The sequence below is a fragment of the Peromyscus californicus genome, unplaced genomic scaffold (genome assembly GCF_007827085.1).
Source record: "Peromyscus californicus insignis strain IS unplaced genomic scaffold, ASM782708v3 Scaffold_18__1_contigs__length_77618521, whole genome shotgun sequence".
NCBI classification, from domain to species: domain Eukaryota; kingdom Metazoa; phylum Chordata; class Mammalia; order Rodentia; family Cricetidae; genus Peromyscus; species Peromyscus californicus.
In genome coordinates, this window is record NW_026294480.1 from 31,210,446 (window position 1) to 31,226,683 (window position 16,238).

The 16,238-nt window shown below is 37.3% G+C and overlaps 1 protein-coding gene across 4 annotated transcripts in view; it reads right to left on the bottom strand.

Moving 5' to 3' along the window:
- The window catches only part of Rictor (RPTOR independent companion of MTOR complex 2), a 103,514-nt gene that overhangs the window by 55,869 nt on the left and 31,407 nt on the right, over positions 1-16,238 (bottom strand). For all 4 annotated transcript variants that reach the window (XM_052743200.1, XM_052743198.1, XM_052743199.1 and 1 more), the window contains exons 3-6: positions 12,738-12,835; positions 7,151-7,215; positions 6,005-6,136; positions 1,647-1,710 (exon numbers count right to left, since the gene is read on the bottom strand). In XM_052743200.1, the coding sequence (XP_052599160.1) occupies positions 1,647-1,710; positions 6,005-6,136; positions 7,151-7,215; positions 12,738-12,835 (359 nt within the window). The remainder of the gene's footprint in view (positions 1-1,646; positions 1,711-6,004; positions 6,137-7,150; positions 7,216-12,737; positions 12,836-16,238) is intronic.

A 16,238-nucleotide genomic window follows, 5' to 3' on the forward strand; every position in this document is an offset into this window, starting at 1 on the left:
ATATAAAAAGCCTGAGTAATTATCTTAAGAACTAACAAAGTAATAATAAGATAAACATTTGAAAAAAAGGAATTAATGAAGCAGTGAGATGGCTTAGCAGGTAAAGGTGGTTGCAGCTAAGCCTGAATACCCGAGTTCACACCCTGGGACCCACACAGTGGATGAAGAAAACTCACTCTTGCAAGCTGACCTCTGACAGCCTCCTGTGTGCCACAGTGTGTACACACACACACAAGAACATACACACAATCAAGGCAAGTCAATACATTTTTAAACAATTAACTTTAGGGGAACTGAAGAGATAGCTCAGTCAGTAAAACACCTACTGTGCAAGCATAAGGCCCTGAGTTTGGATCCCTAGCAACCATGTTATACTGGTGCAATAGAACCCATCTCATACTGGGTTCCAAAAAAGGCAGCTCTCTGGAGTTTATCGGCAAGCCAGTCTAGTCGAAGAGAAGCTCCAGGTTCAAGGAGAGAACCTGAGGAGACAAGATTGAATGCAACTGAAGAGAAAGAACAGACACAGACTTCTGGCCTCCAGTTGCACCTGAATGGTTTCAGTAGCTGGGTATTGTTGAGAAAGGAAACACATACCTCTGATGCTAAAAGTACTAAGAAAAGGAATAGTTTCTATTGCCCATAAAGAACAACATTTATTCATCAAATATGCTTTACTCTTAGACTTTCACCTAAAGGAAGGAGAAACCAAACACTGTAGCTCCTTCACTTAGCCTATAGTTAATATCAAGTACTGGTAATTTTCTGACTATTGCATTTTTAAGTAATACCAGACACTAATGATCCTGCATCTCCAGAGACACTGAAAACCAACTGTCTCTGTGTTATATTGCCATTGAATTATTTTTAAGAGTTTAATTTTATGGACCTCTATTATATATTAAATTTTAACATGTACATGATAGCAATGATGGCTCACAACAATAATCTTAGCACTTAGGAGCTAGCCAGAGGATCTCCAGGAGTTTAAGCACAGCCTCACTTAAAGAGTGAAACCTGGGCTGGAGAGATGTGTCTCAATCAAATTTACTTTCTCTTCACTTTCCTGGTAGTCACAAGAACATTACATCATTAACAACTGAAAGAGAAACCTGTAAAGGAGTCCCAGAAGCTTTGTGGATCGCCTTTAATCAAATCCTTTCCTCAGCTTAAACTGTGGCATTTTATATAGCAAAGCTATCTACCCAAATAGTTTATTCCAAGTTCCCATGGACTGTGTACAAATTTATCTTGAAAGCAGTGAGCTCCTGTTTGGGGTATTTATACTACTAGCTAGGAAGAACCACACACTGAAGGGATGATGAAGATGGTTGGGGGCAAATATCCTTTCCCTAACAACAAAGCAGTAATTACATTCACATGTCCACTATAGACAGAAATACTCCTCGGCACGATCATTTTCTAAGAAGCTATCCTCAATCACATAGACTAATAACACAAATATTCATACTCATCACGATGTTCAACAGATCTACTTACTTCATAAAACTTCATAACAAAACTGAAATGTTTAATGAAAATTCATTCTTCAGATTTTAAGAAAGATAATCCACAATCCTGTAAATGTGGAAGCACTTAACATGGAAGCACCCATTTGCCCTTATGCTCTCACACATGGCGCGTACCTTTCTGACTAAGCGAAGTGCTTGTGTCCTTTCCACCTCGTTGCTCTGCTGGATGTCAATGCACCTAAATAATACAAAACACCAGTCATTGCGAAATCCTATGTAACAAAACCTCACAGAATATTAGGTCAGATTTATCTTCATAATCCAATACAGTGAATTAAAACTTCAAACACTATAGTACATGCTTTTCCAGTAACAGCAAATATTTAATTACGTATGTCTAGTGATAAATGTTACCAGAAACATCAGTTAAAATATCAAGGGAAAAAAGGTGATACATCTATAAAGAATCACATATTAGAGACATATTGAAAAACTTTACCTACCTGATTAAAAAGTCACAGTAATATATATAAACCATATATATAGGAAAATATTTCCATCTTGTTTTAGTGTGTTATTTTAATCCAGGTTTAAACTGTATCTAAAATGACTATCTTATTCAATGTAAGAATCTTATTTTAGCCTGGCATAGTGGTACACCTTTAATCTCAGCACTTGGGAAGCAGAGGCAGGTGGATCTCTTATGAGTTCGAGGCCAGCCTGGTCCACAAAGTGAGTTCCAGGACAGCCAGAGTTATACAGTGAGATCCTGTCTCGAAAAAAAAAACAAAAAGAATTCTATTTTACTAAATAATTTGAATTCAGTTCTTTTCAAAAACATTTGATCAAATTATCACTTAGTTGACATTGCCTTGTAAAATGTAATAAATTATAAAATTTGAAAGATTGTTTTATATAACAACAAAATTATTTTTTAAATATTTATGTTAGGCAGCTCAGTATTTTAACCAATATTTTATATAGGTAGGTAAGTTACTATTCAAAAGCATTTCTGTTTTGTCTAAATATAACTAAAAAGTGAGGGAGAGCTAGAATGGCTGCTTTTTCAAGTCCAGCAAAACACACACACACACACACACACACACACACACACACACACACACACACACACACAAAAATCATGCAGAATAGATTTATATTTTTGGCTATTACCATGAAGCTTGGACCATACCCAATCCTCCTGCCAAAACCAACTATAAAGACTGAAAAACTTACTTTGGACAACTACTACTAAAAGGGAAATGGAGAATAAGCCTGAAAGGAAAAACACAAGAAGCTCCACATTCAATCGAGCCTTTTCCACTTGGAACATCTGTCAGCCCCGCATGTAAGGCAGGTACGAGTTTTGGCATACTGAAAAGGAAGATTTAACTAGAGAGCAGATAAGGGCCCAAAGGAGGACAGGACAGGAATATGATCTTAAAAATCTGCACGCAGTGTTCTCACCAAAACACTTGTCAGGTTCTGTGTCGTGTAAGGGCAGAATTAGGCTCCCAGAGGCCAAGTAAAAACCTACTCTGAGAAGCGTAGGAACACAGCAGAGATGCCACTAAATACATGACTAAGAAAGATGCTTGGGCTAGGGTTGGCCAAGGAGGCAGCTCAGCTAAATGCCTGCACTTTAGGTTCAGACTCCAAATTGTTACTTCCTTGGACATTAGCAAAACCTAAAGTAGTTTAACATACTCAATGCAATCAGGTAAGACTCTAGAATAAAACTCTCTTCAAAGGAAAATGAAAACACGATACAGTGCTGGCAATTTTAAACACTAACGGTTGTTATGAGCCATGATTTAAAACAAATACCCAAACAAAAGTCCCAAGAACTCCAAATCAAAAGACACTGACAACAGAAAGAATACAGGTGTTTACATATTAAGAATTGTCAGACTTCCAAAAAACTATGGTTATGGTTAGTATATCCATAAAAATAGAAAGATGGGGAAATAAAGCAGAAACTAATTTTTAAAGAGTAAAATAAATCGTAAGGCAATAACTGAAACAAAACATTAAAGAGACTGACTTACTGGTAGGATAGAGTAGAATAAAAGTAAAAATAAGCCTTAAACTATGAAAATAAACAAACAAAAAGCAGCAAAGGTGGAATACTACAATAAGGGTGCCAGACAAAAGTACAGTAACGGGTGATATTAAAGATGATTCAACATAGTGCAGATGGAGTGCCCTGGAAAGGTAGAAAATAAGACATAAAACCTTTACAGCCCCACAGAGTGATGGGAGCAAAAGTAGCAGAAAGAAGAGACTGGCACTAAGACACAGGCAGAAGATACCAATGTACACACACTGAAAAATAACTAATAGACGGGGCTGGAGAGGTGGCTCAGTGGTTAAGAGCTCTTGCTGCTCTTGCAGAGGACCCAAGTTCAGTTACTAGCACCCACATGGTGGATTGTAGCCATCAGTAACACCAGTTCTAGAGGTTCTGGTGCCTTCTTCTGACCTCTACGGCGCCAGGCAGGGACATGGTACACATACATATATGCAGGCAAAATAGTCACAATCAATCAATCAATCAATCAATCAACTCCTGGTAGAGCTAGTAAACACGTAAGGGGTTAAGTTGTAACAAGAAACAAAGAGCAGCAAAGTGCAGAAGGTGGATTACATTGCTCTGCTAGGAGGAAGAGTGGAGTCTTGAACACAGCAGGGATGGAAAACAACCTCCAGAGCAACTCCTATCAAAGAAAAGACTTCAGAACCGAGAGGCTTCTGAAAAAGGACCCTGGTCATTAAAAGCAAACCAACTAACCAAATATAAATTCAAGAAGCCAGCTGTGTGCGGTGGCTACCTGCAACCCCAGGCCTCAGAAGGTAAGAGGTAGGAGAACCAGGAATCAAGCCCAGCCTGAGCTACCTGGGACCTTGTCTTGAAATCACAAAACAGAAGAAAAACCACAAAGAGAGAAAAAGAAAAATACAGAGAACAGATATGACAAAACACCACATGTAGCAAGTTAACAAGCTTGAATATAAACCCCATAAAAGATAAGCAAGGAAACATGCAAGAGAAAGGCTAGCGCTATAGGATCGGCACTCAGGAAAAAGAAGACAGACTTCTCAAAATGACTGAAGGCTGAGCTCAAAACCAAGCCTTAGCGACTTCCAAACAGACAAATAGCCGATACAGCATGGTGCTTGTACCCACTAAAGAAAGTAAACCACAATTAAAAAAAAAAAAAATCCAACCCTGTAAGATCCACTGGTTTATTCTTACCATGGAGGGGAAAACACTAACACAACTCACAAGATTTGCATAGTATCGTTCAAAGAATAAAGAAGGCAACAACTCAGTTGTTTCCTAGAACTAAAAAATAAAGGCCAACACCTTCAGTTTATATAAAAACGACAAGCTATCATGAGGAAATGGTATTTACTGCAACAATACAAGAACACAGGTAATTTACCAAACAGCTACAGAAAGCTACACTGGAATACGAGACACTTTCCACCTGAACTCAGGAAGATTTCAATTCAGTAAAGATCTCAACAATGTGGTAAAGCAAGAGTAAGGAGGTTAAAAGTATTGGAAGAAGTAAGTCATCATTTGCCATTAATGCTTATGGACATAGGATAATATAACCTGCAAACTAGTGCAACTATAAATTGTACCAAGACTGCTATGGAAGAAGACAATATGCCTGATTTTTCTAAATATTAGCAGCTAAAAACAGTAAAGAAAAAGATTAATGACATTAATCATTGATACCATTATAAAATCTAAGCACATATGTTGGTACACGTCTGAAACCCTAGCACTCAAGAGGTTGAGGCAGGAGAATTTTAAGTTTGAAGCCAGCCTGGAATATGTAGTGAGACCCCGTCAAAACAAAACAACATAAATAAATTAACAAACCTACAACATTAAAAAAACAAGAACCACCACCCAAATCTAGTAAATACAAATAAAGCTCACAAACCAGTCAAGGCCTCCGAAGTATTAGTGCCATTTCTTAAAAAAATTCATACAGCAATATCTCCCAAGGCTAAACACACATGCATCACATTCCAACATTCCTATCTGTATACACACTTGTAAGAAATAAGAGCCTCACAGAGTTGCACAAAAATTTTAGGCAGCTTCTTTCAAGTAACTCAACACTGAACACTATCCTGAATTAACAGATTACATTGTGTTCTAATCTTTAAATACTACATAGCAAAAATAAATTGAAAAGACAAAAAGTCTATCAACTTGGAAGAACCTTACAGATAAGAAAAAAAATAACTGATGTATACTTAGGTATGTTGATTAGATATATATTAATATATAATGTGAAATGCAAGGGCAGGTAAACTAGTCTACAAGGAACAAACTATTTTACAATTGCCTCCCTGGTAATGCTAAAAATGCCCTTAGTCTTACATGATCCAGTATGTTTGCAAATGTTATCAAACTTTACACCAAAAATCTGTACACATTTGATACTATGCTAATACTCTACACAAAACCTTAAAAACATATGAAACATAAGCCAGTCTAGGAAAATTACCTAGCTATTAAATAGTCCACTTTCAATTTTAGCACCTTCTGCAGAATACTGGAATCTTGGATGAGATAGCGCAGCGCTCGCAACCCAGCTGCTCTCACTTCTTTTGCTTCATTTAATAAAGCTAAGCGCAAACTGCATGAAAACAAACAAAAAGTTTTGTTATTATTACAAAGACATACAGATATATCAGTATAGTTTACCTAGCCCTCATCTGAAATGCTTGGGATGAGAAGTACTTCTCATTCCTGGTATTTTTAAACTGGGACTACTTTCAAGGCTATGCCAAACGGAGTATCTCTCATCTGAAAATCTAGAGCACCAAACTTTCGAACACTTGAGATAAATAACAAAGTCTCAGACTTTGGAGCATTCACCCAGATCAACTTCTTCCTCAGCTGAGGATACCCCAAACTTTCATTTATGGATGGTTAATTCCATAAAACAAAACAAAACAAAACAAAAAAACTACTCAAAAGTAAAGGATTTCACTTAATGATGTTGTTAACCCATTCTGGCTCCAGTCTCACTAGTACAGCCAATGTTGAGTTTTAATCATGTCTAGCACACTGCATAACTGCAAGGAGAAATCCCTTAGAATCTTCTCAAAGTGTATCGTTAGCTATGCTTCTACAATGTATCCTTTATTTATATCTGTGCTTCCACAAGTTCCAAAGGAAGATTAGTTTAAACCAATAACAAGATCTTTAACAGTAGCAAACACACATTACTAGTAATCTTAACTTTTAAGAACATCAAAAAGTAGTAATGAAACTGCCTGATCAATAACTATTAGCATACAACAAATTTGTAATAGGTATACATTTTCTTAAGTAAAATCTAGATTTATTGGTTCATATTATTCCTGGGAAGAGTGAGAGAAATTCAGTCTGCAAATTTAATTTTTAAATTTAACCTTTAAAGAAGTCCATATTTTTTGAACAGTAACTTTAGTTCTTTGTATCCAGCAATCACAAAAGCTCAACTAAGGCTTCCGACACAACAAAGTCACTGAAAATCCTGAATTTTTCCTCTGGCCAACCACTATTTCTACAGAATTAAGCATGTGTTGCCATTATCCTACCTTTACTTTAAATTTTTACAATGGAAATTACTAAAATAAGGGAGAGAAGAGTGAACTAAACTTACCAAATTATGATGTCTTCATAATTAAAGCCCAATTTTTCTTCACTATGGCCAATATCACAAAGAAGCTGTTTAGAAGAAACAGAAAAATACTTTGCATATGAGTTAGATTTACATATCTATGTGCACAATTTTAGGCTCAAAATAGGGCATTTTTCTTTAATAAATTTCTGAAAAATCTAATTTTATTATAAAAATATGCTGCATTATTTCTATCATCTTACTTTCATTAACCACAATTTTAGATTTAACTCTCCTTCCCTTTGTTTTTGTTTTGTTTTGAGACAGAGTTTCTCTGTATAACTTTGGTGCCTGTCCTGGAATTCACTCTGTAGACCAGGCTGGCCTCAAACTCACAGAGATCTGCCTGCCTCTGCCTCCTGAGTGCTGGGATTAAAGGCGTGCTCCACCACTGCCCGGCTCTCCTTTCCCTTTTTAATTGCTGTCTCCTGTTCTTATTCTGTCTTTCTCAATGTCTTATTCACCACTCTCAGTGGTTGCCACTGTGTTTCCAAGCATTACTGATTACTCTACCTCGTGATTTCTTCACCACATCCTCAATGTTGGGAGCTCACAGTACTTGACTTCATTTACCCTTAGCCCTCACTCCCGTAAGTTTCTCTTTTTATCTTTCAAGATGCATCAGCTATCACTACTGTTAACTGGTGATTGTTCTCAATCCATACAAAGTCAATAATAATTTATATTCACTCTTCATTGTTCTTCCTGAATGTCACCTTTTTTCTCATTGGTCAAAAGCTGTTGTTACTGATGACATCTTTTCCTGGTGTTTTGACCAGATTTTGGCCTAGGTTAGTAGTTAAAAATTCTCCATGTTTCTATTTGTCTGGGAAGGATTTTATTTTCATTTTTGACGCTAATTTGGTGACTATATTGAAGTTTAGGTTAGCTGCTATTCTCTTCCTAAAGTTTCATGTCACTTGGTTGTTAAGTCTACCATAAGTCTTGCTGTCTGCTCTTTGGAAACAAGTCCTTTTTCCTCAGACTCTTACAAAGATTTTCTTTCTCATCACTGGTCTTCAGCAGTGTTACTTTGATTTGTTCACCTGGTTTCCTTTGTATCTATCTTGCTTACGATAAATAAAGCTTTGCAGGCTGGAGAGATGGCTCTGTGGTTAAGAGCACTGACTATTCTTCCAGAGACCTGGGTTCAATTCCCAGCAACCACATGGCAGCTCATAACTGTCTGTAACTCCAGTTTCAGGGTACCCGACACTTCCATATAGACATACATTCAGGCAAAACACCAGTGCACATTACAAAAGAAAAAAGGCTGGGCGATGATGTTGCACACCTTTAATCCCAGCATTGGGGAGGCAGAAGCAGGCGGATCTCTGAGTTCAAGGCCAGCCTGGTCTACAGAGTGAGTTCCAGGACAGCCAAGGCTACACAGAGAAACTGTTTTAGAAAAACAAAAACAAAAACAAAAACTACGTGTGGTTCTCTAGTGTTGAGTATTTTATCAGTTTGTTGTTGTTGTTTTGACATCCCACATATCTCCTCAAATCACTTCTGTCCAATTCTATTCTTTTCTTCTGGTAATTTAGGTGTGCTGTGGGATGTTCTGTATGGCAAATGTGTTGCTCTGACTGGTCAATAAATAAAACACTGATTGGCCATTGGCTAGGCAGGAAGTATAGGCGAGACTAACAGAGAGGAGAAAAGAACAGGAAGGCAGAAAGAGACACTGCCAGCCGCCACGATGACAAACAGCATATGAAGATGTCATTAAGGCACGAGCCACGTGGCAAAGTACAGATTTATAGAAATGGATTAATTTAAGATATAAGAACAGTTAGCAAGAAGCCTGCCATGGCCATACAGTTTGTAAGCAATATAAGTCTCTGTGTTTACTTGGTTGGGTCTGAGCGGCTGTGGGACTGGCAGGTGATAGAGATTTGTCCTGACTGTGGGCCAGGCAGGAAAACTCTAGTTACATAGGTGTATGCATGTCACACCTTCAATAAGTCATCTTTTCAATTTTTTCCAATTTCTCTTATTTCAATTGTTGCATATTTTCTAATGACTCCATCTTCTAATGTGTTTATCTTCTACTATAGGAGTGATTCTCAGCCTATGAGTTGCAACCCCTCTTGGGGTTGAATGACCCTTTCACAGGGGTTGCCTAAGACTATCTGCATATCAGATATTTACATTATGATTCATAACAGTAGCAAATTACCGTTATGAAGTAACAGAGAAAATAATTTTATGGTTGGGGTTCACCACAACATGAGGAACTGTTAAGGGGTCACAGCTTTAGGAAGCTTGAGAAACACTGTACTATACACATCTAGAAATTTTTAATTTTAGATAATGTATTTTTCTCTTCTTAAATTGCCCCAGGATTCAACAACCACACAAGGCGGACCTCCTGGAGCTGTCTTTTCTATCCTCCAACAACAGTACTCTCCAGGGTTACCCTTGGCCCTTAGGTTCCATCCACAATGCATGACAGCAAGAATTCCATGAGTGTAAGATTCGGAGAAGGAAGCCTGCTTCTCTAGAGTCTCCTCTCTGCAACTTTGGTCCCTACACCTCTTGATGCCAAGTAGTTTGCTGTCTTCAAAACTGCTTTGGTTATTGCTATTGAGAACACTGGTTTACACGCTACATGTAGTTCTAATTTAGGACTGAAATTTGAAAACTGGTTTCTACTCAGAAGTTGAATAAAACTTCCTCATGTATTGGGACTAACTGAAAGAGATTAAAGAGAAAGAAAATTCCTTAATACTAATAACTCAAAAAGGTCTCCAAAGTGTTATTAAGGTAAAATCCTAGGTGATCTTGGTATCAGTTACTGTGAAAAGAACAGACCCTAAGAACAAGCTGACAAGTTTACTATTCCTGCAGCAGCATACGTGCAAAACGCCCTCACAATTTCTTCACAGATAGGACAGCAGGGATAAGGTAGACTCCCAGGGAAAATTTTTTTAAGTTCCAAATAGATTAGGTGAAGATAGAAACAGAATAGCTATTCTTATTACTGCATTATTACAGAATCCTTAAGTGTGCAATGTGATGGAGAGAGGTTTCAGGTTTTGTAGTTGGTTGGTTTGTTTGTTTGTTTGTATTGTTTTTTTTTTTTAACTCTTTGGGGGCCAGCCACCCAGCTCCCAAACAAAGACATAGAGATTTATTCTTACTTATGAATGCCCAGCCTTAGTTTGGCTCGTTTCTAGACAGCTTTTCTAACTTAAATTACCCTGGTCCTCTTTAAATACATTTTGCCTCTCGGCTTTTACCTTTCTTTATTGTATATATCTTTCTTCCCTTCTTACTCCATGGCTGGCTGGGTGGCTGTGTGGCTGTGTGGCTGGCCCTGGAGTCCTCCTCTCCTTCTCCTTTTCTAGTTCCCTCCTTCTCTTCTAGATTTCGCCTCCTATTTATTCTCCCTGCATGCCAGCCCACCTATCCTTTCTCCTGCTTAGCTGTTGTCTATCCAGCTCTTTATCAGACCAAGCATGTGTTTGAGGCAGGGAAAATAACACAGCTTCACAGAGTTAAACAAATTAACACAAAGAATGCAGCACATTTTTGTATCATTAAACAAATATTCCACAGCATAAACGAATAACACATCTTAAATTAATATTCCACAACAAGGTTTTCAAAAGAATAAGAATTTTTTTTCTTTAATTTGTTAACATATAATGCTCCAAGTACTTAAAACTAAAGGACAATTTTTAAATAAATACATATATCCGTAAAACGGTTAAGATTTTTTTTCAAAGTTTTAAGACCATAGGAAAATATTCTGTACCTTAAAAAGTCAACTGTATATCTAAAAGTGAAGGTATCACATTAAGTCAAAAAATATTTACAAGAGGATATGAACTAAAAATACTTTGCAAACTTTGGAAAGAACATCAGAAACAAAATCTACTACGCATGGCAGTAGCACACTTGTAATCTCAGTACTTGGGAGGCAGAGGCAGGAAGTCTCCATAGGTGCTCCAGCCTGGGCTACATGAGACTCTATTTTCACAAGAAGAGACTGCAGCAAATATAGAAAATTAAGATTCTCTTACAGTTTGCCAGTGCCCCCAAAACGTATACAACAGAAACTTTCTTTCTCGTGATTTACAGACCCAAAGTCTAGATGATGTGGGCAGAAGTACTGTCTTGTAAAGGGCTTTCTCTTTGGCTTGCAGATGGATGTTTGCATCTTCTCATGTCTTTCCCCGTACACATCTATGTCTTCATCTCTTCTAAGGGCAGCAGTCATACTGCATTATTTCATCATTTTCCCTCACTTATCTTTTCTAAGGATCCTAATCCCCAAATATACTCCTATTTTAAGTTCCTAAGGACTAGAACTTAGAACATTTAGGGAGGACAAAATTCAGAACTCTAACTTCATCTGGAAAGTTAATATAGATGCTTATAATTGAGTCAGCCATCTCACTAGCCCCAAGCCCTTGAGATCCTTTTGCCTCAACCTTCAAAGTAGCTGGGATTACAGATGCACCACCAAGCCTAACTCTTAGAAGGTAATTTATACATACACACACACAGAGAGACAAATATAAAATTAGAATGGTATATTTAGAAGAAAAGCATTTTATGGTATACTGCAATGTGAAAAGAAATGTAAGCTGCAAATAAATATACACAGACAGGCACATACTAACCTGTATTTATAGACATTTTTATCTTAAACTCACCTAAAAATACGTGTATATACATAATAAATTGTAAATAAAACGGAGCACTTTACAAAACACTTTTAGTTTGTTTACTTCTTATAACATAAACAAAAAAACTCACATAAACATATTCACATATTTTTGTTTGTTACCAGAAAAATGGTCAGTACTTTCTAGCCATAACCTCTGGAAAAAGGGAAGAGTGCTTTGGAGGGGGAAGGGTAGCAAATGAGAGAAGGATTTCACTCTGTCCTGTAAAATCTTTATACCATTTTCACACTTTATAATTAACACACACACATACACACACACACACACACACACACACCTTAAATTTTTTTTTAAATAGCAAATAGAGATGCTCTCAGAGCTTTTAAAATTTTTTAAATGGAAAGAGCCTAACATTCTCATGATCTTTAGAAGGCAGTCTTTAGATTGCGAACATGCTGTCTGTCTTAAAAATAGAATATGAAGATTACATTCATCATCAGTCTGCTATACACACTGCTGTATCTCGTGAGATGATGTCAGAGAGTAAGCATGGTGTGTAGCATTCACATGATGAAAAGATCACATCACTAGCTCCCTCTCTTCATGGCTTATGAGATTTTAAGAAAGACGTTTACCCTACACAACATTAGCACCATTAACACCAACAGCTAGAGCTATACTTAATAGTAAAACAAATGCTAGTTACAAAAAAGCTCATACTTAAAATGAAAAATCTCTTATCCATCTAAAATATTACAATTAAAACTCTGGTATAGAAACTTAAAACAGGACGAAATCAATGAGAAAAATCAGAAAAAAATAATTCAATAATTCAGTAAGTTGGTATTCAAAAATTTCTTCTTAGTGATCATTAGGAAATGTTTACCGAGTCAAGGAAAAGTGTGACAGTATAGTTTCAAGCTACTTACCTTAGTGAAGTTATTCAGATGGCCCAGCTTTCTCATATTTGATACCCCTTGCAATTTGGCCACATTTTGGAGAATTTCCCTTAAGTTATCAGAAGGTTCTGGTAAAAAATACAAAACAATTTAATATATGTTTAAGAGGATTAATGTAATCAAACACAGAAAATATGCTGTGTCAAACCTCCATGATGTTGGTTCTCAGTTTATAGTCTAACCATTCACCAAAAATTCACGCATTTAGTTGACTTCGAAGTTCAATTCCCTTCACATTTCCACTGCCCTCACATATACCTATTGTTCAACATTGTGTATCACCTGGAATTATTCAACCACAAAATCATAAATCTCAACATAACAACTTTCATTTTGGTTGTTAGGTGGCAACAGAAACTAAGTGTACTGTCCAGCTTTAATTAGCCAAAGCATAAGATAAAACATTTTCAGGCTATCATTTTCACAACACTGGACATATGCAATAAAGAACAATGGTCCCTGCATGCCCTCTACTTGTACTGGCTAACTGCCTTAAATGTTTCCAGGCACTGTAACAGGAAGGGAAAATCTAGGCAAACTGAGTTAAAGACACGAAGCTAAGAGTCCAAAGACCGTGAATTCCTAGAAAAAGACACTGCCCAGTAAAGGAACACTGAAGACCTGGCAAAGGGCTTGTGGGACAGTCTGCAGAGCAACAATCACTGCAGGAGTGTGAAGAAATAAGCCACGGATCAGGAGCAACACTGGAGGAAGAGTGCCCTTCCTTACAGCAAGGTTAAAAAGCACCATGTTACATCAAGTGCGTGGTACCAATTTAATACAAACAGTAAGTCAGTAAATTCAAGATTCCAAGCAGAGGGAACATGAAGAAATTAGACAAAGACGTTTCATAATTAAATTGCTCAATACTGCTAAAAGAGAGCCAGCAAGATGGCTCAGCAGGTAACCAAGCCTGTTGCCCTCAGTCTGGTCCCCCAACGCCACGTAAAGGTGGAAGAAAATGAACTTCACAAACCTGTCTTCTGACCTCCACATGTGTGCTGTAGCATACACATCCAAGTGCATACACAATAATAAAAATCCACTGAAAGTCTAAGAGTAGAAAAACCTATCATAGTTCACTTGCTTTACAAGAACAGGCCAATGGCCAGATAGGGTTCTGCAGTAGTTTATCAATCCATTGAAAACAACACATAATTTCTCAAGTTACTAATATTTGTAACATCTTGTCTTAAAAACAGAATCTTTAATTACATTATAATTTTGCTCATATTTTAGTTTAACAGCCATTGTGACTTCATTTGAGATTTTTAAAAAGAACTCAACTATTTGTTGTAATTAGTGTTCTCCTTACCAAATGAAACTGTCCTGCTCTGCATTTAGCTTCTACTCTACCTCACTTCTAATATTTGGTACTGGCCATAAGAGTGCTGATACCCCAGTAAGCACAGTACCAAAAACTGCTAAAATTATCCCCTTCATTTCTACCTTCATCTCTTATAAATTCAATTTAGTTTTAAGTGGGCTGGCAATGGGCTGTAAGTGACTTATACATCTACTTTAAAAGTAGAATGAAAGTCTAGCTTTAAGTAAGATCGGATCCTTAAACAAATGACAAAGGCCTGATGTAGGTCACTGCTGATGCTCAGAATTTAGAACAACAGAGTGGTATTTCAATCTATAAAGAATGAGGGAGGAAAACACGTTAATCATTTAACAATGTCTGAGAGATCACAAAATTTTATAACAACCTTTAAGATAATATAATTTAGAACCTATGCAGTTTTCAGAGTCAAAGAGGAAAGTCCACAAAAACGTTAGGAACCAAAGAACTCAAGTGACAAGACGTTAGTTACTCCTACCTAAATAGCTCTCAAGATTAAGATTTAAGAGGACTGCTTTAGAGAGAGGCATCCCAAACTTTCTAGGTTGAAATTGTTGACATTGTAAAAGTACCATCTGTTGTAAAGAGTGGAATCTTCCCCCAGTTCACTCATCAACAAGAATCAACTGAGAGCTCATTCTTCTCAGGTTCCATCTCAGGCACTGGGGACACATCATGTACGAAAGTCAGATCTCTCATACATATACTTCCCACATAAGAGGGAGAAAGGCTGCATTCAACAAGGGCCTCAAACTATAGGAGAAGTTCAGTTTCTCTGTAAATAGTTGCAGAAAACACAGTTCCCCTAAACACCATGTTACTTCCCAGGCCAGCTCAAAACAGTAAAAAGGCCTTTACAGATCCTGAGATACTAACACTCACATGCTACAATGTTGCAATCAGGGAACACTAACTTATATTGGGTCAAAGATTCCCCAGTAACGAAATGAGAAATATCTAGTTTCTTCTTTCCCTGTTAGACTGGGGTTTGGTAAGCTTTTTCTGTAAAGTCTCAGATAAAAGCCAAAGTAGACTTTGTAGATCATAAAGTTTCTTGGTATGTAAATAAATAAAAATGGTTTTGGGTTTTAGTCCAAACTGCCATGAAACAGAAACACTGGATAGGTGTCTTATGAACCAAAAATATCGTCTCACAGTTCTGGAAGCCTCAAGCATAAGGTCCTATTCAGCTGGCCAGGCACTAAGCCAGAACAAGAACTGAGGAAACAAAATGAATATAAAGGAGGAATCACTTAAAAAAGAGAAAAAAATAAAAAAGTCTGGCACCACCAAATGCTGACAAGAAAGAGGACATTAAAGCCCTTATACACTCACTGTTGGAGGGAATATAAAAAGTTACACTGCTACCATAACTATGATTCAGAAGTTCCATTCCACTACTAGAGTATAGTGTAATTAGACACTGAAATACTAACCAACAAAAATAAAACACCTAGGTCAATACAGATCAGTCTCAAAATCTTACAAGAAGCCAGCAGACAACGGCCACACTATGCCACTCCAGTCACACACAGAGTTAAACCATGAAGTAAAATAATGGTGGCTGCTGGGAGATGAAGTAACCAATAGAAAACAGACAGAAAGGTTAGGGTTAGGGATGGAAATCTGTGTCTGATTGGTGGTGCATACCAATATACTTCAAACAGGTACTGTGCTGGCTAGTTCTGTGTCAGACTGACAGCATCTAGAGTCATCTGAGGGAACCTCCATTGAGAAAACGACTTTTACCAGACTGGCCTGTCAACAAGCCTGTGGAGCATTTTCTTGATTAATGATTGATATGGGAGGGCTCAGCTCACTGTGGATGGGGCCATCCCCAGGCTGGTGGTCCTCGTTGATAAAAGAAAGCAGAATGAGCAAGCCAAGAGGAGCAATTCAGTAAGTACCATTCCTCTAGTGCCTCTGCATCGATTCCTGCCTTGAGTTCCTGCCCTGACTACTTGATGACAGACTGTGATGTGGAACTATAAACTGAAATAAACCCATTCTTCTCCAAGTTACTTTTGGTTATGGTGTTTTATCACAGAACTAGAAACCCTAACTAAGACATATACATTCTGCTTTGTGTGAATCATAGCACAAAGTTCTTTCTGTGCCACAAACAT